Raw genomic sequence first — 22,618 nt, 5'->3', positions numbered from 1 at the left:
AAATATTGCTGATACCTAACCTGATAAAGAACACTGCCACTGACCTAGCCATAACATCCTGCACACCCTCAAGATAAAAACACCCTATATTACCTCAAATAACTTAAAATATTTAAACTATAATCAATTCTCAAATAACTGCAGGATCAAACAACTAACATAACTTACGCAATTTTCCTACCTTATCAACAATTGCTAAAAAAAAGTGGGTGTAAACTGATTTACCCAACTAGTGTGTGTATGTACTAGTTCCTTTTGAGTTTGAAACAAGATTTGCTTTAGGCATAAAACTCAATTGTTAAGCTGATTAGCACAACTTACTGTGTGTATTACCTTTGATATCAAGTATCTGTACAAAGGGTGCTGTATTGTATTTTGAGAAAAAAAAAAAAATTTACCTTGGGATACTATAACCACTTACATACTTCAAAAGGTAACTCAAGTATTGTTTCATCACCTGAAATAATTTACAAATGAAGCACTGACACCTAAAATTGTACAGGTACCAGTACTGTACATCTTTTTTTATTACCAAGGACCCTTTCCAATGTTCAGTCCTCAGTGTAAAAATGAATGAATACTTTCAATTTTTTTTTAATTTAATTCAAAACTTTAAAATTTCTTAAATATGAGCTGAACAAAAAAAAAAAAAAACAATTCATCAACCTTGAAAACACATATGAAGGCAGAGGAAAAATTTGCAAAAATTAAAAGCTATGTACTGAAATTTTTCTATTCAAAAAATTAATCTACAACATTAGGCAACACACAAATCCTAAATCCACACTAGAATATAAACTGAAGCTCTCACATCAGAAGCCTGAAGACAAAGAAACAGATAAAACATATGCAACTAATACAGTGACAAATGTCTCTAGGTTTCTGAAGCTCACCAAGAGTCAAATCAATATAAAAATATGAAAAGGTGATATACCATGCAAAAAAAAATGTCACATTCCTAAAAAAAGCGATGAAAATGTTTACTAACTATATATATATATATATATATATTTATACCCTATGTCCACCTGGTTATGTAGAAGTGGAAGCATTCAACATAAAACCTTGAACATCTAGGTGTTTAAGTAAAAGGGGGGGGGGGGGGGGGGTGTAATGGAAGAGCGAGGGGATACCATTCAGTATAAAAGGACAATTTGATGCAAATAGTTTCTGAAACACATGAGAATAACCATTAAGAGTTAAGGTGCCTATGCTGTACTGTACGGGTGTTTCTCAAAGACAATTCTGCCCTCCTGGAAGCTATAATTTTAACATGTCTATTTTTCTTAGGTCTATCTCTGAAAACGTTTCACATAATAATAGCAAAATTTTGTATGCTTCTTGAATGCTTTACTATTTTCTATCGCCAATGTCTAGGGAAGGCCTGATAGAAAAGAGGAAACATACCCTATCTATGAATAAAGTTTGACTTGGTTTAAAAAATGCATGTCGCTTAATATATATAAAGTAAAAAGAGCCAATAAAATGTTTATTTTAGCATGTGGTATCAGGTCCCGTTTCTGCGCTGGCGTATGCACTAGAAAATTTAGTTTATTCTACAACAATACTTTGAATTCTCTTAAAATAATCTGAATAATTCAGATAAACTTGCTTTTTCCTTCAAAATGCAACTGAAGTTCAAACGTAATCACAAGAGAAGGTGCTTGTTGTATAAGTAGCAAAAAAATCCACAATGTACTGAAGGGTAAAAGGAAATAAGGATTGTGTAATTCTATCCAAATAATAACATGTCCGGTTCCCAATTAATTTCGCCTATACAATGACCCTACTGCCTAATGAATGACTGGCTACAACCACCCTCCCATAAGTTTTTTTATGAATAAATGGCCAAAAACTGCCAACCCCCATATAATCTTTCATTGTAGTATACTGTACCTTATAAGTGTTATATACATAACTTGTATTAATGAAAATGTCACTAATGTTATTCAGCCACCACAGGATGTCTCATTCACAGATTATGAAAATTCAATTCATAATTTAATGCCAAATCTCATGGCTTAAAAATGCACGAAAAAGTCAGTTATGGTGGAAATATGCTTTGCTAACTTCAAAAAAACTGTGTAGCTGTGTACTTGTTCCTTATCACTATTGTTTTCATTTCTCAGCTCTTCAACATCCATATTCATCATTATCATCCTCCTCCTCCTCCTCCTCTTTCTCTCTTCTTAACATGAAGAGAGAGAAATAACCTAACATCCTCACCTGTGTGACAGGGTCTTTCATGATAAGAACATCTCTCACTGTCCCGTAGGCACCAAAATATTCACGAAGTTTTTCAGGGGTTGTCTGCCAAGAGAGGCCACCCACAAACATCTTGTTTGGGGCAGGATCTGTTAAAAGGAAATAACAAGAAAATAGCAAACAACTAAAACAGGCATCAATGTAATGCATGCATAACTACATTCTGCTATCCCATGTTCTAAAGAAGGCTATAAGTACTGAATGTTGTCTACTATATGTAGGAATTAAGTAAGAACTGCATGGAAATGGCTATTTCGTACCAGACTGGAAGTGTTCCTTTTGGTGATAACCAATTTAAGAGGTACATCAGATATTAAGGCTACAAAATATTTTGTCCTAGTCAACAGTATTAAATAAGGCTTGGGCCTACCAATATCAATCTCTACATTAAAAGCTCAACTGCAATATGTTTGGTTATGCCAGGCACTGTTCGGTGGCATATATGGACTCATGAAATTAGTAATGCAACCAATTCACAATACATTGTTAAATTTCTTCATAACAGTACGCAATTTAGGCGAACTACTGTACGAGTACTAAAAATTCATGGTTATTAATGCCTGGGGTACAGACTTGAAATTTAGCAATACACTTGCTAATAATTACTTAAAACCAAATTATAAAGCTTTCTGAATAATCACAATGCAGTATTGCCTTTGAAGGAAGGTTTCAGTTTATTTAAGGCAAGATATATAAAAAATCTCTAGTATTTTCGATTCTCCAATCACCCAATAAGTGACCACTGACAAATATTTTGAATTGACAATAAAACCATGTTCTCACTGCAGTACTAGCTAGCCACCACATCAGTGCTACATTACTAAAAATGCTACAGCTTGGTTGCTATGTGCCCGTATCAAGTAAATTGTAAAAACAAAAATTATATATATATAAATAAATCAAAATCATTACCCTATGAAGTAACTACAAGGAACATCATCACCACCTTTACACATAGATAATCCAAATATTTAGTAACTTGTACTGTGTAGCTATACCTCTACACCTAGAGGGAAACAACACACAATCTAGGACAAGGTGACATTATGAAGCAACTAGTCTCAGATACAACAATAAGCAAAGACTTTCTAGGCTGAAGTTATTAATTGTATGGCCAGAGGCCTAGAAAAACTAAATAAAAATGTTAATACTGAAAACTAACATGAAATTTCCGTTCTCATTACAGATACTTTCATAACGTATCATATGTACTGTATACTGTACCACACTAAATCTATCTTAATAGCCAAGACAGGCTACTTTCCATAGTTAATGCAAGCAATCTTTCTTTATATACAAATTGCATGTAACAGGCAAATTGGTACTGTACTTGTTAGTGAGAGCTACTGGAAAGCAATAAAAATAAAAATTATTTCTCCTCTTTTGATATGCCTTCAGCCTTGAGTCATAATCCACAAACCTGAGGGCGATGACCGTCCAGAAGATCCTCCTTGTGAGGCAACTGAGGTACCATTCATGTGTTCGTGTGTGGCAACGCCGTCCATCTTAAGGTCACTTTTGACCAAACCAACACTCCCAGCTGTCAAAAAATAACATCTACTTAGAAAAATGTGGAGAATGATAAATGTATCTTCATAAAAGCTGTCATGTTCTCTCTGTCTGGAACAAGTATGTGGGTTAATAATGATAAATGAAAGACCATAGTACCTCCACTGATAGCAACAGGTCATAAAGATAACCACGAATTATGTACACGGACAATCTCATAGGCATTTAATTGTATTTGCTTTTTTTTTTTTATGAGACCCTTTCATCAAGTTGACAAATGAAATTGTTGATGTTCTTGATTTTTTCACTCTCAAATGAATCCATTTTTCATAATGAAACCACCTTCTAGTTTAGTGTTTTTTCCTGGTCTTTAAAAAATCTGCATAAAATGCACTAATAATTTTCCATATTCACCACACTTTTAATTTTTTAGTTAATATCACTTTAGCATGTAATACTTAATTCTTATCAGAGTTGTAATGTTTGTAAGGTTAATAATCTGGACATTCATCTTATTTCAGATCATTCCTCTAGTAACCATCATGGGAATTGCAACTGTAGGAGTGTCAGCCTTCTCCCTCTATGCTCTCTTCAAAAAGACAGATGTCCAGTGAGTATTCACTAATTTATTTCCCTCTACTTTTGTAGGATGTTAAAAGCAAGCGAGAATTACTCTTGCATTTGCAATGCAGCTCTCACTTAAGAATTCCCCATGCCTAGCAAAACGTAAACTTTAAGAAACACAGTTAACAGTTTAATCTAGGCTTATCAAACTCATAATCTATACAGAAACCACTTCAGAGATAACAATATGGAATAACACTCATTCAGCAGCAACCATAGAACTTGCAGCCCAATTGTTACATAACATGGATACCTACTATTAGTGTGTGTATTAATGATTATCTAGTAATTTCTGAAGTGCTTATAGATATAAAATGACAATCTGAACAATTGACAAACTACTATTAATACTTTTTACAACCAATTTAAAATTTATATTAATTTGAAAGCTTTTGCACAATCATTCAATTTCTAAGTTTGCTAAATGTTCCTGGCTTCAAAATCTTGAAGGTGACACTTTTTAATATTAGTTTAACAATTAGATGAGCCTCTGAACACATTTTTATCTAAAGATCAGAGGGACTATGTCAAGGGTTTTTTATAGGATCTACCAATACACCGTATTTGAAGTTAAGGATGTAGCGATGCAATTTGTAAATGTTCCTCACATTTTCCATGTCTACAACCCTCAGCTACATTGGGACTGATTTCTATACTGCTGTCTCAAACAAGTAACTTTAAACTAACTTTCAGTCTCTTATCTAATCAAAACAAGGCAAATATGAGCCTGCTATAATAACATACCTCATACCATAGGCCTAACCTGAAGAACAAGACAAGTAAGTTAATAGAAATACAATACGTATTGTACTTTTAAAAATCAGCACTAGAGGTATTACAGTGGGGACATATGCAAGGAAATAGTGTTATAAAACCAATTCATGATTACAATAACCTCAAACTGTGACATCAAGAAAGTTACCTATTCTACTATTGCCAAAAACACCAAGATGAAGATTGTCCACAAAAACTTAAAACCAGTAATTATTTTTTTTTTTAATACAGCTATAGGTAGCAAATGAAAAAAAAAAGTATTTGGTTGCCAAAAGGTTGCAAGGGTTAAAAAACCAGATTGGATTTGATTTTAAGGATGCAATGGGGTAGGTATGAGGTGGAATATCTATTTAAAAAAAAACTGCTAAAGCTGTGATATAAAATTTCCCGAGGGTGGGAAACATATTAAAAGTCTAATAATGCGATAAGAAGGAAAAAGTAGCAGTCAAGTTGCTCAGAAAAGCTATACATACGGAAATACTACTGCAAGCTAACATGATAGCGAGACGAGATTCTCAGCAGAATATGGACAAAGACTGAAAATGAAGTTAAAACATATTTAAACTGGTAGCCCAGATGGAAAAAAGAAAAAAATTCAACACAAGTCTAGTTGTTCAAACAAAGGCTTTGTTGTAGTAACTTGTGATAAGTGTCCCATAATGAATTTATGCTCGATTGGAGCCAAATATGAAGCAAAGGATGGTGGTCGATTAACCTTACAAACAAGGGGCCAGCAAACTGTAAGGTAACCACACGGATGCTGTCCCAGAAACAAAAGGCAAGAGACAAAGCATAGCCATAGAACATTGCCAATTCCCGGGTTACAGACACAAGACCCAAACGCCTTCCAATGACAAACTCTCAAGAACACTTCAAGCACAGCTTTGACTTTCCAAATCGAGTCACAAAAGCACGACACAGGGGTGTCCGAAGCCTATATTATATAAGCTTAAGCCTAGGAATCTTTTTTTTTTTATTGCTTTTAACTTACAAATTTGATTAAGTATCGAATCGGTGCTCAAACCGAACCACAAATTAGTAAGCGTCCAAAGTCACACTGCACGACCACTAAGATGGCAGACCTCGAAATGACCGAGGGAAAAGTTAAAGGTCCTGTTATAAACGGCCAAAGAAGCCATTCAACACGGGGGGGGGGGGGGGGGGGGGGGGGGGGGGGGGGAGGGGGAGAGAGGTGTCTGGATTAACTTGAGGGTCTGCCTCCCAATAAACCCCACAACACAGCCCTCCCCCCAAAAACAACCCCAGCCCAGAAAACATACTCCCATTCAACTACGGTAAATGTAAATGGATAGCCGGACGCACGACGACATTGTAAGTATACATGTATATTTTTTGGTAAAATATAGCAACGGGTACAATCCAGAATAGGACTATTTATTTACAAATATATTTCAGTACTGGGGAGAATTTTCTTTATCGTACAGCAACACACGGTGATTTTTCAGTACATCGATAAATTTGGCATAACCTCACCTGTAATGCACTATACAACATACAGATTATACTAGTTTATCCAAACAATAAAATAATAAAAATAGGTAAATATCGATAGGAAACGAGACCTTCGTGAGCAGCCTCCATTTCAATTACGATAACGATCCATGGTTCAGGCTAAAGCCTACGGTTTTCCCTTACGGTAACCTAAAAGATGAATAAAAAAGAACCTAAATAGTTAATAAAAGCAGTGTATATAATTAAATTACAGCAGAGAGTGGCAAAAATGAGAAAAGGGTCACGGGTACTTGAATGAACCACGTGGAACCCCGTAAACAATGTCCGCCGGAGAGGACATACGAGACTACTACGTATTTAACCCATTATTTTCTGTATATACATACGCCCACTGGTTTGGGGAGGTGGTCCTCTTTGTGTCCTGTAAATGTTTGCTCCCGCGTAGATATTCATCCCTGGGTAGCTCCTCACGACCGGAGGAGGACACGCGAACACCTTCAGGGTCTCGACGTGCGTCATGTCTTCTTCTACTTCGTCCACCATCACTCTAAAACTACCGGCGTTCGTTACCCGAAATATAATTATTGCGTACTTCCAGAATTTGGTCCCGTCTTAAACGGATGGCGTATCCGGAGACTTTAGATTACTTCTAAAATACTTATTCAGCGGAAACGGAGAACTCGGGTTTTAACTCGAGTCCAAATTCATTCAAACTCGAACGCACTGGAAGAGAAAACGGGGCGAGCGAGATTCATTGGATGGCTGGTTGCTCGAATTCAGTCAGGAGGAAAATAAATGTTTGTCTAAAGACGCGTTTCTTTTATATCACATGGAATGCCACTTCCTCTCGGCTCCGACGTCCTGTTGCTTGTACAAGGATAAGTTTAATACTGAGGGTTATCGGTAACTTAGGCCCAGTGTACGTAGATAGATTGCGCTGATAAGATCGAGATAACAAGAGAGAGGGCGATTCTCGACTGGCTGAACCTACCGAGCTATGTCAGCTGGTTTTCACACTGGCTTCTCATCATATATCGCGCTAAATGATTACATTTCGAAAGCATTTTAAATTGCACTATCATGGCAATAAGTCATTAGCAGATAAATCGCTTTAATCTGCATAGCAGCAGTGCAGATTTGCGGATGTTTGTAACGGTAGTAACAATGGTGATAGTTAAAGAAGAAGAAAACTGTGCTAAGTAGACTCCTCGCGTATTTTGAGGTTACCTTTTACGAATTAGTATAATATAAAAGCAGATGTGGAAGGAACTTGTTAATTTTTTCCCCAGAGATGAAAAGAAACCACACGGGCCATCCCCATCCTTCCTCTCCTCTCAACTTCCTCCCAGGAGGAACATCCGCCCAAAACACCGGGCCTGGTCTCATTGGCCATCTCTTCCTGCCTCGGCCTTTATTAATCATGTTATATGAGCCACCCACCTATTCGCGTCATTACCGCTAGGGTAACACGATTCCGATATACTGATCACATCCACTCCATTCTTTTTCTCGTCGTTTTTTTTTTAATTCATTTTAAAAGTTGCAGTGATCAACCGCTCATACGTTATGCAAAATGCGACTAATTTTTTTTTTTAACTTTAATCTTTCGGAGAGGTGAAAGGGTTCCAAATTTTGTTAATTTACCCGAAAACAAAGAAAATTATTACGTAATTAGATCCATGAAGACCAAGTCATCGAACTATCCTAACTCTTTCGCAAATCCTAGACTAAGTAGCAGTAAACTTGTGCTTTTGCAAATCCTAGACTTAAGTCCTTAGAACTAGCAAGCTTGTGCTTTCATCTTGAACAACATGACGTAGCGGACCTATAATTAATATATTATATATATATATATATATATATATATATATATATATATATATATATATATGTGTGTGTGTGTGTGTGTGTGTGTGTGTGTGTGTGTTTGTGTAACAATACTTCGACGTCTATTGTAACGAAAACGAACTGCTTACGCTGACATATGTTGCGTGCGCTTCGTGCTTTCCCACTGTGAAACCGTTTTGACTGACTCCGGCCATGGTGGTGTCAATTGTTTACACTGTTATCTATTCTTTGTATTTGTGATATGTGACTCATTATTTTTCCGATAGATGGACAATGTTCGCTCGTTCATCGCTACGTACGTATAAATTATGCAGAGCATTTGTTAAGTAGTTAAAGTAAGAAAACTGGATGTAGGCCTAACTCAAGGAGGTAAAATGTTGACATGACAAGGCTAACGATGAAGGAAACCATGACTAGGCGAATTATTTTTAATATAATCTTTAGACCATGGTTATTTAGATAAAAGCTTCATTAACCACAAACCCGATTTCACTTTACCGCCGAGTATATTGAAATTTTGGAGGGATTCTAAGGCCAACGTAATCGTCACCTGTTGGGACGAAAAACGACGCATACATTTGCCACTGACGATGAATCAATTAAGAAAATCTACTTAATTCGTAATTATTTGACCACTTTAATGTGATTTAACGCGATTACGTGCCATCTGCTAGGTGCCGTTGTTCACATATCCTTAATTCTATATGGTAACTCTCCTGCATAGCTTCAAAGGGTTAGTTTTTTCTCTTTCTCTATTGTTAAATACACTTAAAGGCAATTTTCAATAAATACTAATACAATATATGTAATTTATGTACAGAATCAATACAATTATTTATATTTTTTACAGCTCAACATACTTGAATTTCCTATGTATAAACCTATACCCATACAAAGGGTAGTTAGATAGACCTAGGGCATGAAAGGTCTCCTACGGAGATTTATAATTTATTGCACAAAGTTTGGCCAAGTGTTAGACTACTATGCTCATGTTCCCCGTCATGCGAATATGTCCAACGTGGCCTTAGGGTAGTCCTAGTTTTTATGCTAATGCAAAAATTTGCAGCTCAAATTATTATGCCCCAATAAGCTGGATGGTCTTGGACCACTCACGAGTCGTGTCGTCTCTAAATATTAGATTTTAACGAGGAATATTCTTTCTTTGATAGCTAATGTGAGGTTTCACATGGTTATTTCGGATTTTATGACAGCATTTGAACGTTTTGACAAGTGTCCAACACCTTATTAGAATGGAGGAGGAGGCGGAGGAGGTGGTGGTTAGGCTTTCCCACAGCTAGACCATGGGTTCACAGGTTCGAGTCTTGGCTGGGGCATAATCCCTTATCAATCATAATTTCCTTTGGGTGTAAGCTATTATAAAGGTATACACACTATTTGAACGTTGCAACCATATTATTTTGCTGACACTTCCTTGTGTACCACTGTTCACTACTACATTATGAAAAGGAAGTGCCCAAGATTATACGGTTGCTATGTCCAAATAGTTTTTATGGGCTTTATATATTTATTTTATTTATTCACTTATATAATTACATATACGTGACTGTGGGTGCCTATGCGTACAGAGGTCACACGCACTGGTCATGCCCATTTTTTTTCTCCCTCCATATCCTCGGAAGGGCTAATCTAGAAGTTTTCCACTTAGGGCCGAAGTTATCAAATTCTTTGGTGCACAATGCCTAAACTTTGCTCTGGATTTCCAACGTCTACGTTCACCTCAGCATTTCCGTGACCCCTCTTTTTTTCGTTAAAAAAAAAAAATCACCAAGAAAACAAAAGGGGTTCGAGGCGAAGGGGAAGGAGGGGGGGGGGGGGGATCAAGTTTTAGTTTATAACTAGGGTGACCATATGTCCCCCTTTGAGGGGGACAGTCCCTCTTTTTTACTTTATCCCCCAAAAAATTGCGGTCTTGGGGGGACGCCCTAATGTCCCTCTTTCAGCCTTATCTCCCACATTTGTCCTCCCCTGCCATTGCATATGTATTTAGTTATATAAATTGCTGATTTTGGTTTTCTTTTAACAAATCTGTATGGTTTCCCACACTGACCCATACACCGCATGATGCTTCGTTTTCTTTAAACAAATGGAAGAAGGGAACTAATGTGCATTCTGTACACGCATGATACAATGAACAACTGATCCTACAATTGGCCATGTCTGTTGATAATATATTGCCCCGGAAAGTACGCAACCAGCCCTTGACATACGATGTAGTACGGTAATCATGTTAACTTAAAGGAAAGCAACTTTCAACAAAGATTTAGAACAAGAATATCCTTTCATAAAGAAAAGGAAAAGTGAAAGTGATGTCAAATGCATGAAGTGTATACATCATCTTTTTCGATACCGAATGGTGGAAAATATATTGAACGTCACATAAAGACCGATAGACATAAGCGTGCCAATGCATCCGCCTTATAGCTAGTCGATGAATTTACAACGACACAACATAAGTGCAAGTGCCCATGGGCTTACTATATATTTTTGTCCCCCTTTCGCAAGTCAAATAAATGGTCACCCTATTTATAACTAATGGACGGTACGGTACCTGCGGTGAGACTACCAAATGGTAACGTTATTAGTCTTGTTCCAGAATAGGTTTCCTAATCATTGGCGGGAAATATTAGTAACCCTGTGTTGTACACGGGGAGGAGTGTCCCTCTCATAACGCTGTGTTGTACATTGGGGTGGGGGGATTTTTCCTTCTCATTTTCCCACGTGCGAGGAAAAATGGGATCACATATTAAGGACAAAGTTTGTCGCACTCCTGAGTTTTCTCCACCGTCTCCCTCCACTGAACTTTCCTACCTAGCTGTATGAGACTAGAACTTTAATTTCACGAAATGGATCCCTGTTTTTATATAAAAATCTGGAGAAATACGTAGTTCATCTTGTACAGACTGGATGGACACAAGGTTTTCATTGCACAGTTTTGTTTAGCACACGGTTTCCGTTTCACATTTAGTCTTAGAACGAAAGCGCAAGTTCCCCAAGATAAGACTAATGGTACTACAGCTTCCCTTTCCCCTTCACAATAGGAATAAACGGTGTTTTCATCTCCCATCTTCGATTAAAAGCATTTTCCTCTAAACTATTATATTTTCTCTTTAAAATTACGACGGAAAAACTACGTTTTCCTGTCAAAATTTGGACTAAAACTCCCTTGAAACCAAATACCCACACAGGCGAAACTTTGCTTATTTCTACTAATGCAACGAATTTGATGTATTTGCATTAGGCTTACTAGTTCGTGCAATATAAAATGGAAAGCTATTTATTTTTTTTAAATGGATAACATGGATAATTTAATAATCCATCAGATACACGCGTTCGAACATAATCCAATTCGCGAAAAAAGAAAAAAAAAAAAACGGGGTTTGGGTGCTAATATTCTCATTAGCGGTAATTGCCTCAGCCAGTTTCTAAATTGATTTTCAGAGTGTAGTCATTAAGAGTAAGTCGTTTTGACTTGTACTGATGTAATGCTGTTATCTTTGATAAGCTTACAACGACTATGTAGTATGGTTCTGCTTTGCTGTCCTTAATAAAAGCTTACAACGGCTATTGTATCTGAATAGTCTAGGTTTGGTTTATGCGATTTTTCGATGCGTCTTAACCCGCCCTCTCTTCTCTCTCTCTCTCTCTCTCTCTCTTTACAGTATTCGCTTTTGCAAGTGGAACCGTCTAACCCTTTTGCCTGTGAAGATTAAGCACCATAAAAGATATTGTAAGAGAACGGGGAAGGTACCTCTTCAGAGGATCACTCCGGCACCTGTTCCCTCTCACGCTAGGCCGACGTTCCATCAGTTCTCTTTCCGATGCTCTTATAGTCTGTATTGTAACTTTCCTTTTGACAGCGCTTACAAAGAGCTGGGCAATATAGCATGCTGCCTCCATGACTGCGATTCCTGGTTATATTTCGTACCCTTTTCATAACGTGATTAAAAATGACTGTACTACATAGCATGGTATATCAGGTTACACACGTATTTATGAATATTTACTAAAGCCTATTTTGCACGCAGTACGTATTTTTCATATTTCATTTTCCTAAAGCATTTGTAGTTAAGGGGGCATTTATATAAGTTGCTAAAACACTACGTTTACGCACGTTATGTATATAAATTCAGCAATACCAAATAAAAAAAAGACAATATTCGGCCTCTTCGTACCATCTACGTGCTATAGTTATTTCAAGTACAAATTCGCTTTGAAAACACGTCATTCTAGTGGTAAAAAGGGCATGATCCGAATAAAAACATGAAACTCTAGAGCCTTTTTTTTTCTTTGCGTCGCATTTTCCAATCTCAATTTCTTAACAACCTTTGAAGTCCAGATTCCGTAAGCCACTTGAAGGCCGATGAAAAGTGCTTTTGAAGAGAGAGAGAGAGAGAGAGAAGAGAGAGAGAGAGAGAGAGAGAGAGAGAGAGAGAGAAAGGTCGTGAATAGGGTGCTAATTTAGTGTAATCCTGTGTGGCTGATGGTTTCTTGTCTACAAACCGTGCTGCGGTTCCCAGACTAGGGATTAGAAGTAGCGATTTCATATGGTAATGTGAGCTGTACTTGGTAGCACAGTCCCCTTTACTTTAAAAAAATAAAATTATTTCGAGTTTTTTTATCAGCTTAAGGAGCTTTTGACTTTTCAATGCCCGACGAGCTATTAAAACCGCAAGAGCTGGGTTCAGTTTAGTGATGAAAAATGTGGATTTGGCTCGTAAATGTCGTATTTAAAAGCGCTCTTCATAAGTCATTGGGTTGTATGTCATTACTTGTCACACTTATATACACAAATGTGGATTTAGGAGGCTGAACATGTTTTTGTTTTTCTTGTAAGTTGAAGGCATGTTTTGCAATTACATATTTGAGTGCCTTAATCAGTATTTATGAACGTCATTGACATGAGGTCGTAATTAAATTTGTATTTACAGCTTCATTACTAGATTTCTCACTGGGTTAATTATTTTTTTTTATCTTATTTTCAGGATTAACCGCTCCGATCTCGCTCGCTGGGAAACCATCGACGTCAACAAGCCACAAAAGGCAAGTACTAAATACTTCCATTCGTTGGTTCAAGGGCTTGCGTAAGTACTATATAGTACTTCCATTCGTTAAGTCAAGCGTACTCATTCAAGGGCCTTGCCCTTGGGTTTAATCTCGCAGTCTTCTGTTCGTCATTATAGAATCTTCATCTCTCCGACCACCTCAGATAGTCTCAGTTCCCCCACCACTGCCACGTCCCCACTCCCCACCCACACCCTCTTCAATTCCCGTTGCGACAGGAAGTTAGCAAGCCTCCCTCCCTCCCTCTCTCCCTGAGTCTGGTGAGGAGAGGGGGAGTAGTAAGCTGGAGTAACTATATAGTTTCGTATACGAACGAGAAGGAAAGACTCTCTCTCTCTCTCCCTGTTCCTCAGGGAAGGTAAGTTCCCATCAAGTTATGGACAACACTCGAGCAAGTTTCATCTTCTGGGAAGAGCTAAGTGGTTTTAATTATCCGTCCGCTAACAATCTCGGCGAAGTTGGTTAGTGGCGTTCCGTCCGACCTTTAGGGAAATGAAGAAACTCGGTTGTGGGATGACTGTCCCCCGACCTTACCCCTACCCCTCCCACCCCAAACCCGGCATTACTACTATCTTGCCTCCACAACACCCCGACACTTCTTCAAGTCGGTTGTCCCTCGTCTGTTCAGTTACTGAAACAACGAATCATTACTGAAATTCAGTAATGATTCGTTGCTTGTTTCACTGCTGTTAAGAGGTTTGTATGATGACTTGAAATGGAGGATTTTGCATAGAAGTTGCATCAGCGTTATGGCTTCTGCAGCGGTTGTTACCACCTAAAATAACAGCGTTTGGTATTGAAAAATGTCCTGCTTGGTTTTGGGTCGCCATTTCATACAATTACTTTTTAAAGGTGCGTCCACACGGTCGAACAATGTCCGATGGACAAACATTGTTACCAATTAACAGTTGTCTGGCGGTCTTTGCCTTGTGAGCAGAGTAAAAACAGTAGTCTACAACCTCATCTGGTACCACTGCTTGTTGCCAGATTTACTTTCATCGTTTCAACGCTTATGACGTCATCCTGCTTCGCCTATGATACGGTAACAATGTTTGTCCGTCGGACATTGTTCGACCGTGTGGACGCACCTTCATAAATTTTCAGCTTACCACCGAAGCATTACAGTATAGTGTATGGTCGGCTTACACAGGATATTTGAGTTCACGATTTGTGTAGCCTTATCACATTGTTTGCATTTTATAAAAGTATTGTACGGCCATAAGTAGAGAAAACTTCATAAATGTTACAGGTATAAAAGTATTGTGCCGTACGCCCATAAATAAAAAAATACTTCATTAACGTTACATTTATAAAAGTGTTGTCCCGTACGACCATAATTAGAAAATACTTCATAAATGTTATAGGATCAAGTTGGGCTTGTAAATAATATTGGCAGATATTAAAATAATTACTAGTCTATTAACATTCACAAAATTGTGTTATATGAAAAACTGATGTAGAGGGTGCGCGCATGGCAGACCCAATTATCGTGACAGTGAGCAACAAAGTAAGAACAGCACGCCTTACGAACTTTCACTTATTCTTAAGGCTGACCTTTCAAGGCAAATGTAATGGACAATGGTACAGGGTCGCCCATCCGCCAAATGGCAGCCGAAAATGACCTAGCACTAAGCGGATGGCCCCAGGGCAAGTGAAGGTTGAAGAACGCGGTCTGCATTTGTGGCGAGTGCGGTGCGGAAGCGTGTGGACTGTAGACAGCAGCAGTTTTTTTGTTTCGTTTTCCTACATTTGGCGGGAACTTGATAATAGTTTCTTGGAAAGTACTGTACTATTTCTTTCCATTTTTAATTCATTTCCCTATTTTCTTCGTCGAAATCGACTTTTATCCCATGGTTCGTACATATCATTTATTATATAATAAATATGAAACAACCCGGACCTTCGTTCAACATGGCGACTACGGTTAAATTGTACCACGAGTGAAATAGCCAACTCATTCCTGATATACTCATTTGTTTTCTTTAAAATATTCTACTTAAGGAGACATTCGGAATAAAGTCAAGCACATATTAACACACATCACGCAAGCAAATGTTCTGATACCGTCTTTTAGCCAAACTTTGCAGCAATAAGCAGATGCTCTCGGGCATAGTGAAACTGAAAAATTCAGAAAACGCAACTTCAAACACTAAGGAAGGTTTCACCAACAGCATAATATAGTGTAGACCAGAAGTTAATCGCTAAAAGATGAACAGTCAAAACAAGAGTTAATCTAAGGTATTCCAAGACCTTAAAAATGGGAATCCACGTCTTCATGATTCAAGTCAAAATAGCTGGCGTGGTGCAAATTCCTGGAATGTATGAAGGTAAAGCACCTCGCCGTTTTTTTTTTTTTATACCCCTAGGTTAGGTTGGATTAGGTTAGTTTAGGTCAAGTCAGGGTAGGATAATTTAGAAGGTAATTTAAGTATGGTAAACATTATATAATGAGATTATCTTCAAGAAAAATCTATGGCTACTTTTTTTAAGATATGGCGTCACGGTACTCTGTTACATCTCTGGAATATTCTTCCAAGGGTCCAAATCTACGCTCGGCCACACCCCTTAAAACCGCATTACAAGTTGGGGGTCATTATTTCTTTCGTAATGATGTATACAAATACAAAATTGCAGTTATGGGGTTTGGTTGCTTGAAAAGACATAGCGTGGAAGCATTAAGTGGCTGGAAGGGAACTTGAGGACAATAAGTGGATTTATAAGTCTAGAGACTCCAGGAGGGAGGATTGAATGAAAAGTGCGGTGGTGCTCAGAGAAGGCTTCGTGCGTCTGTTTGTTTCTTCGGTGTTTTTCATGTGGCCACATGACTCGAACCTTTGATTCAGTTTACTAAGTGGGATGATTTACTTGTTGAGAAAATTTATACAAGGGAACGAAATGTCAAGTGGTTTTGTTCACTAAACGAATGATCTAGCCTCATTTTTCAACACTAAGAGTCCTTGATGTAACGGATATTTAAGATTACGTCAATTATTTTTATTCCAGTTTATTCAAAAATTTTAAGTCGCACCTGTATCGGGACAAATTGAAAGTTATTTTGGAAATATTAACAGCTTAGTCCGGATATATTCATTTCATTCCACAATACTACACGGTCAGACATATTTATGCAGTACATATTCATCCATTTTACAAAGTCAAATAAATTAATCAGCTGCTTGATAAACTTCATTACTTTTAACTATTCCCTATTAGTATTATGTACACCCTATTAGCATATGTATATTTTGTTATAAAACTCCCAACATTAACCAATCAGTTTAATTAACTTTTCATTGTTATAGAACTATCTCGTTCATTAGGTGTGTCATTATCCTAATAATGAATTCCCCTAAAAAATCATCCAATCAAGTTCAGTCAATTTTTGATTGGACGTTCTATTGTATGCATTGATTAAGGTTTTCAAATCAGCCTTCTACTGCTCACAAAATTTTGATTTTTTTTTCCAGTTACCGGGTTTTATTATCAATGTGCAAAAATAATTCAACAGCATGTAAATGTATTGAAAATTTCCTTAAATTCGCAACGAAATGGAATTAACTTATCGTTTCATAATAACACCAAAGTTTTTTGGGAGGGAAAGTAATACTACGGGAGAAACACCTAGTGTCTCAGTGATTCTTTTGAACAGTTCCCCATTAAAAACAGCCAGTGATTTGGCTTTCATGTTCTGGTGAGTGTCAAAGGAGCGACAAGTGTTTGAAATTCAGGCATTAACTTAAAACAGTCTCATTCCGAGCAAGTTAAAAGACTCTAGTCTCGGCCTTTTTCAGAGCATAAACTGACTGAGCTAGACCCATAGAGGGTAGCAATGGGGCCAAGATATGTATTTCTCCACCTCTTGTTCTACTAGGCTTCCTCGGAATCCATATTGCAGGAAACAGTGTGAAATCAGAATGGTTGCTTGCTTGTTTTCGAGAGAGAGAGAATGTTTATTGATAGAGTAAGGTAGTTTCGAGCGTAAATAGAAAAATCTATTTTCTCCCTCCGAATGGAAATGCCATCCTGCGAGGAACTGACGCAGCATTTGATAAACTAACAATGCGATTCAGCGATGGATGGCGATGACTGGCGCGTTCGGAAGGAATTGCATGACTGTAAAAAAAAAAAAAAAAAAAAAAACAAATGACAATCGAGCGCAGTCTTCTCGGTTGCGGTGATGTGTTCGTTTGGCATCGGCGTGACTTGCTTCTTTTCCACCATTAAGTCTTTTGTTTTTTTCCATCGCTTAACTTTCTTGATAATTACTGCAATTTAGTGCGGCGTTTGTTTTAGCAGCCGAAGGAAATAAATGATCATTGAAATGCCACCAAAAGGGAAAATGATTGCATTTAATAAGCAGCCATCGACCGCCGCTACGAGATTTCTAAACACATGCACATTAATGACGTCACGCTCCGTCTGACAGACACGTTACCTGTAATTAGAAACTTGACAGGTATTTCGTAACAAAGGAACGCCCACACAAAGGAGAGAGAGGGAGAGAGAGATACACTGCATTTCTAACGGATTTTTACGCCATTAAGAATATTAAATGCGCCTAATTCTACACTCTAGACTCATGGTTGTTTCTCCGCAAAGAAAGCCACGCCAGTTATCTCAAACCAAGTTCTTTGTATTTCCCCGAGAGAAATCGTCTCTCTCTCTCTCTCTTGGAATCGACCGGTTTCTTTCAAACTTAAGAAAGAAAAACCTGATTGATTACCGGCTTGGTGTGGCGCATGGCGGAGAGAGAGAGAGAGAGAGAGAGAGAGAGAGAGAGAGAGAGAGAGAGTTGGTGATGATTGATTACCGGCTTGGTGTGGCATGCGAGAGAGAGAGGACGAGAGAGAGAGAGAGAGAGAGAGAGAGAGAGAGAGAGAGAGTTGGTGATGTGGAAATTTCCCCTTAAGAGTCAGTGCGCTTGTGTTGTTAAGTTTTCAAACTCCAGTAAATTTTCGCGCGAGATCGTTAAATTCAACCGCTTTCTGAATCGCGTCATTATTTTCATACCATCAAAAGGGGTTTCTCTCTCTTCTCTAGCGTTCTTATACGGCCGCGCACCATTACAGGTATTTATTGCCAAGAATGGTACTAAGACTTTATGGACACCCTTGCTTATTATGATGATGGCATGTGCCATATACTATACGCATATACGTGCAGCTAAAAAAAACTAACCTCTCTCTCTCTCTCTCTCTCTCTCTCTCTCTCTCTTCTCGCCAAATATCTCAAGCTACAAGACGGATCACCTAAAAATGTTATAGAGCAAGCAGGTATGAGGTCTAATACCGCAGAATTTGCAGCAGGAAATGGGAAGATAATTCAAACGCTCTACGAAACATTAGCTAAGGTTGTGATGTGGGTATGTAAATCGGTGAGAAGTGAGCACTTATGACTTAAAATAAATGAATATTTAAGTGCCTATTACATTAGCGACTTGCACGTATAAACGACTTCTATCATTACCAATATCGTAAACTGCTTTTCAACTCGAGTGTAATTACTTTCGTCACGTGGACTAATTATGAAAACACCTAATAGACGAATTAGGTATTAGGTGTAAGTCTCTAATGCACAAAGGTATTAGTCGTAATACACATGACTTCATGTGTTTGTAACCCGCATACCTTTTTTTTATCTTCTATTAGAGAAAATATACTATATTTTACAATTTTAACAGAATTACATTCAGAATTTTATCCGATGAGAGTATTATCATCTTTCTACTAACAATACATAGCCAGCTTAGATTCTACATTTTTTTAAAATTTTAATTGTATTACATACTTGAATTTACTATGTATATACAAACATACATACATATACTGGGTGCTGTGTGAGTCAAAACTATTCAGTTTGTTTTTAACACCTGTACGTCAGTCAGATATATATATATATATATATTATATATATATATATATATATATATATATATATTACATTTAATGTAAATGCTGCTTTAATGATATTATTATATATATAGATAAATTTTGTTATCTCAACAGATGCGTCAAGTAAATCATTACCTGTAGACTAATATCCTTACTCAATTATGCTCACTGCAGTGATGTTAGTACCAATACGAAGTTATTCTTTATAAACTCCTATTTTAACATTAATTTAGGCTGGAGATTGACAGACAATAATATTTTGTTACTTAAACAATATACTTTTATCCGATTATTCATTTAAGATGGAGATTGACGGACGATATTTTCTTACTTAGAATTATTACTTAAACGATTTAACTCCACAGGCATCGGGCATATTTAATAAAATAGTTAAAATTATCTGTGTTATAGGGGGGCTGTCATTGATGAATTTTGAGTGTAGCAAATAATTTACTCCTTTTCTTAACGCGCAGATTTTTTTTTTTATATCCCCAACCAACTTGCAACCGCCACAATGCTTATCTGATGCTGTCTGACATGCTTTTATTGGCCTTATATTTTTTTTATATGCTCGGAGTTTCACGTTCGACATTGGTTTCATATAGCAGTGTGAGTCTCTCTCTCTCTCAGCTCTCTCTCTCTCTCTCTCTCTCTCTCTCTCTCTCTCTTTAAACTCGCAGTGCCTTTGGAGTTTACAGCATGTCACCATACTTGTTGACACTTCAATGTGGCGGCACGCAGAGCGCTCAAACGAAGGCTCGTTAAGAGATTGACGTTTGCAAATGAGCCTAACGATGGAAATCGTCTTCAAAGAAATCAGGGTGCTTGAATTTTAATTTCTCTCTCTCTCTCTCTAGGCCAAGGATACGAGTTGCACTTAAGGAATGCAAGTGCCAAGTGTGTTCTTGGAATGACGTCAAACGTGCGTGGGTGTGAAAAGAAATGATATTGCATTACTATGCATAAAAACTGGGAACTCTCGGAGTGAAAGTTATACAGGACAAGATAATGATATAGGGTGAGTTTTACTCGGCCTGCTGGCCAAACGTAGGCTGAGTTTATAATCCTCAAGCGACTAATTAGCTGTGTCATACAGGTATCTCTCTCTCTCTCTCTCTCTCTCTCTCTCTCTCTCTCTCTTGTGTGGTGTGTGTGTGTGTGTGTGTGTGTGTGTGTGTGTGTGTGTGTGTGTGTGTGCCTTATCACATCACCTTGATTCATATATACAAATTAAGCTACAAATATCCTTTAATATCTAATTCGCTCTACCTCGGAACGAATTAGATATTACAGGACATTTGTAGCTTAATCGGCTTATATATATATATATATATATATATATATATATATATATATATATATATATATATATATAAGCCGATTAAGCTACAAATGTCCTGTAATATCTAATTCGTTCCGAGGTAGAGCGAATTAGATATTATAGAGAGTAAAGGACATTTGTAGCGTAATTTGTATATATGAATCAAGGTGATGTGATATATATAATATATATATATATATATATATATCTATATATATATATATATATATATATATATATAATATATATATATATATATATATATATATATACATTAGACATAGATATATCGATATACGATATTATATTAATTTCATTATATGAACAGCATCCACAAGCACAGTAATTGCTTTCCTATGTAACATAATACGTGTTGAGAGAGAGAGAGAGAGAGAAGCAAACATTCATTTAGCAGTGGCAGTCTGACGGGAGTTAAGTAAGATTTCCCCCAACTCCCCACCAGAAGTTTAGTACCAACTATTTAGTATATCTCGGGCGGAAAAAAGTAGTGGGAATAACTTATTTCCCTTTGCACTGTTGTCGTTTGGGAAGGTCTTTTCTCTCTCTCTCTCTCTCTCTCTCTCTCTCTCTCTCTCTCTCTTTGCTGCGTCCTTCGCGGAGTGGACAGTTTTTGGCTTTTTATTAGACGAATAAGTCCTAACAAATGACAATCGCTGCTATCTGCTCCTTGGTAGTGTGTAATGTTTATGTTATTCTTAGCTGTTTCACATGTTTTTTTTAGAGGTTTAATGTCTTAGTGTGTTAGTTTTGGCGTTTCTATTGCCTCATTCTTCTTCAGTTTGATTGTCCCCGGCCAGAGCTGCCCCTTCCCTTCCCGAAGTCCCATGTATTCATCCATTTCTCTCGTGAGTTCGCCTCCAGGTCGGATTTCATGGCATAGAAGGAGAGGTTTCGAGAAGCCAACCACAGATGGCGTTACCTGACCACCTCCTTGATATCTCCCCCACCCCCACCCTTTCTCTGCCCTTCCTCTCGAATCTCCCCGTTTCCTCATCATGTGAGGAGCCACTCGCTCATTCATATATTTCGGAGGCCTTTTGGGACGGGTAACCACTGCCTAGAGTGCCCAATTCTACCCGAAGAAATGGAGGGAGGAAAATCCAAGCTCCCTAGTGTGAAGAAACAAACAGCCATTGAACCTTGTATTCTGAAGTGGCAGCAATGATTAAGAAAGGCATTAATAATTGCAGTGTCCACGTTCATTAGAAATATTTATGTCCCATTTCTTGTTTCCATGCAAGCTTATATGCGCGAGTAATCTTTTCTGGCAAGTAATCTTTGTCTGAATCGAAGTGACTTTAGACCGACGACCGTGAAACCATTCCGTTATATTCCGTAGAGTTTATATCCACTCTTGCCTTCCTATATAGCCAATATACAAAACTCGTGCAGTAATGGTTGCTGTATCTCGTCTGTATGCTGTTTATTCGTCGGTTTTCGTTGGACGTTTAATCCAAACTATAATAGATAAACATCATGCCTGTAAACACCGTGAATTCAAATATAAGTATACCCTGGTGAGCAATCTTTCCTTAGTACTATGTATCCAATTTACAGATAATATTCCTCCATTGTTAATCATCAAGATACCGATGAAGGTCTTTCGTGACTGACCTCTGCAACTATTTATAGTCTCACTTCCTTTCCATCATGTATCTATATAAATTTGTAGGCAATGGTACTAATGTTGGCTAACTGCCTCCGCTATGTCTGTAATTTTATGCGTTTTTCAGAGGTCCAGCATAGTACTTGGCCCTTTCACTCCGTTTACTAGCGTAGTTAAATGTTATTTTCTGACACCCAAGCTGAA

General features: G+C 37.6%; 2 protein-coding genes across 5 annotated transcripts in view; one reads left to right on the top strand and one right to left on the bottom strand.

Moving 5' to 3' along the window:
* Nucleotides 1-22,618, top strand: part of LOC135215408 (uncharacterized) — a 1,081,448-nt gene that overhangs the window by 239,804 nt on the left and 819,026 nt on the right. For both annotated transcript variants that reach the window (XM_064250012.1, XM_064250013.1), the window contains exons 3-4: nucleotides 4,296-4,384; nucleotides 13,497-13,554. In XM_064250012.1, coding sequence (XP_064106082.1) covers nucleotides 4,296-4,384; nucleotides 13,497-13,554 — 147 coding nt within the window. The remainder of the gene's footprint in view (nucleotides 1-4,295; nucleotides 4,385-13,496; nucleotides 13,555-22,618) is intronic.
* The window catches only part of LOC135215407 (RNA-binding protein Musashi homolog Rbp6-like), a 260,769-nt gene that overhangs the window by 12,054 nt on the left and 226,097 nt on the right, over nucleotides 1-22,618 (bottom strand). The window contains exons 1-3 of one of the 3 annotated variants that reach the window (XM_064250009.1): nucleotides 7,032-7,488; nucleotides 3,686-3,805; nucleotides 2,227-2,354 (exon numbers count right to left, since the gene is read on the bottom strand). In XM_064250009.1, coding sequence (XP_064106079.1) covers nucleotides 2,227-2,354; nucleotides 3,686-3,805; nucleotides 7,032-7,188 — 405 coding nt within the window. In that variant the 5' untranslated portion in view covers nucleotides 7,189-7,488. Of the gene's footprint in view, nucleotides 1-2,226; nucleotides 2,355-3,685; nucleotides 3,806-6,163; nucleotides 6,261-7,031; nucleotides 7,489-22,618 lie in introns of those variants that run through there. The other 2 variants (XM_064250011.1, XM_064250010.1) reach the window with 2 other exon arrangements.

This window comes from Macrobrachium nipponense, chromosome 5, assembly GCF_015104395.2.
Source record: "Macrobrachium nipponense isolate FS-2020 chromosome 5, ASM1510439v2, whole genome shotgun sequence".
Taxonomy (NCBI): domain Eukaryota; kingdom Metazoa; phylum Arthropoda; class Malacostraca; order Decapoda; family Palaemonidae; genus Macrobrachium; species Macrobrachium nipponense.
The sequence above is the reverse complement of the archived record's forward strand: the minus strand, read 5'-3'. Positions and strand labels throughout refer to the sequence as shown.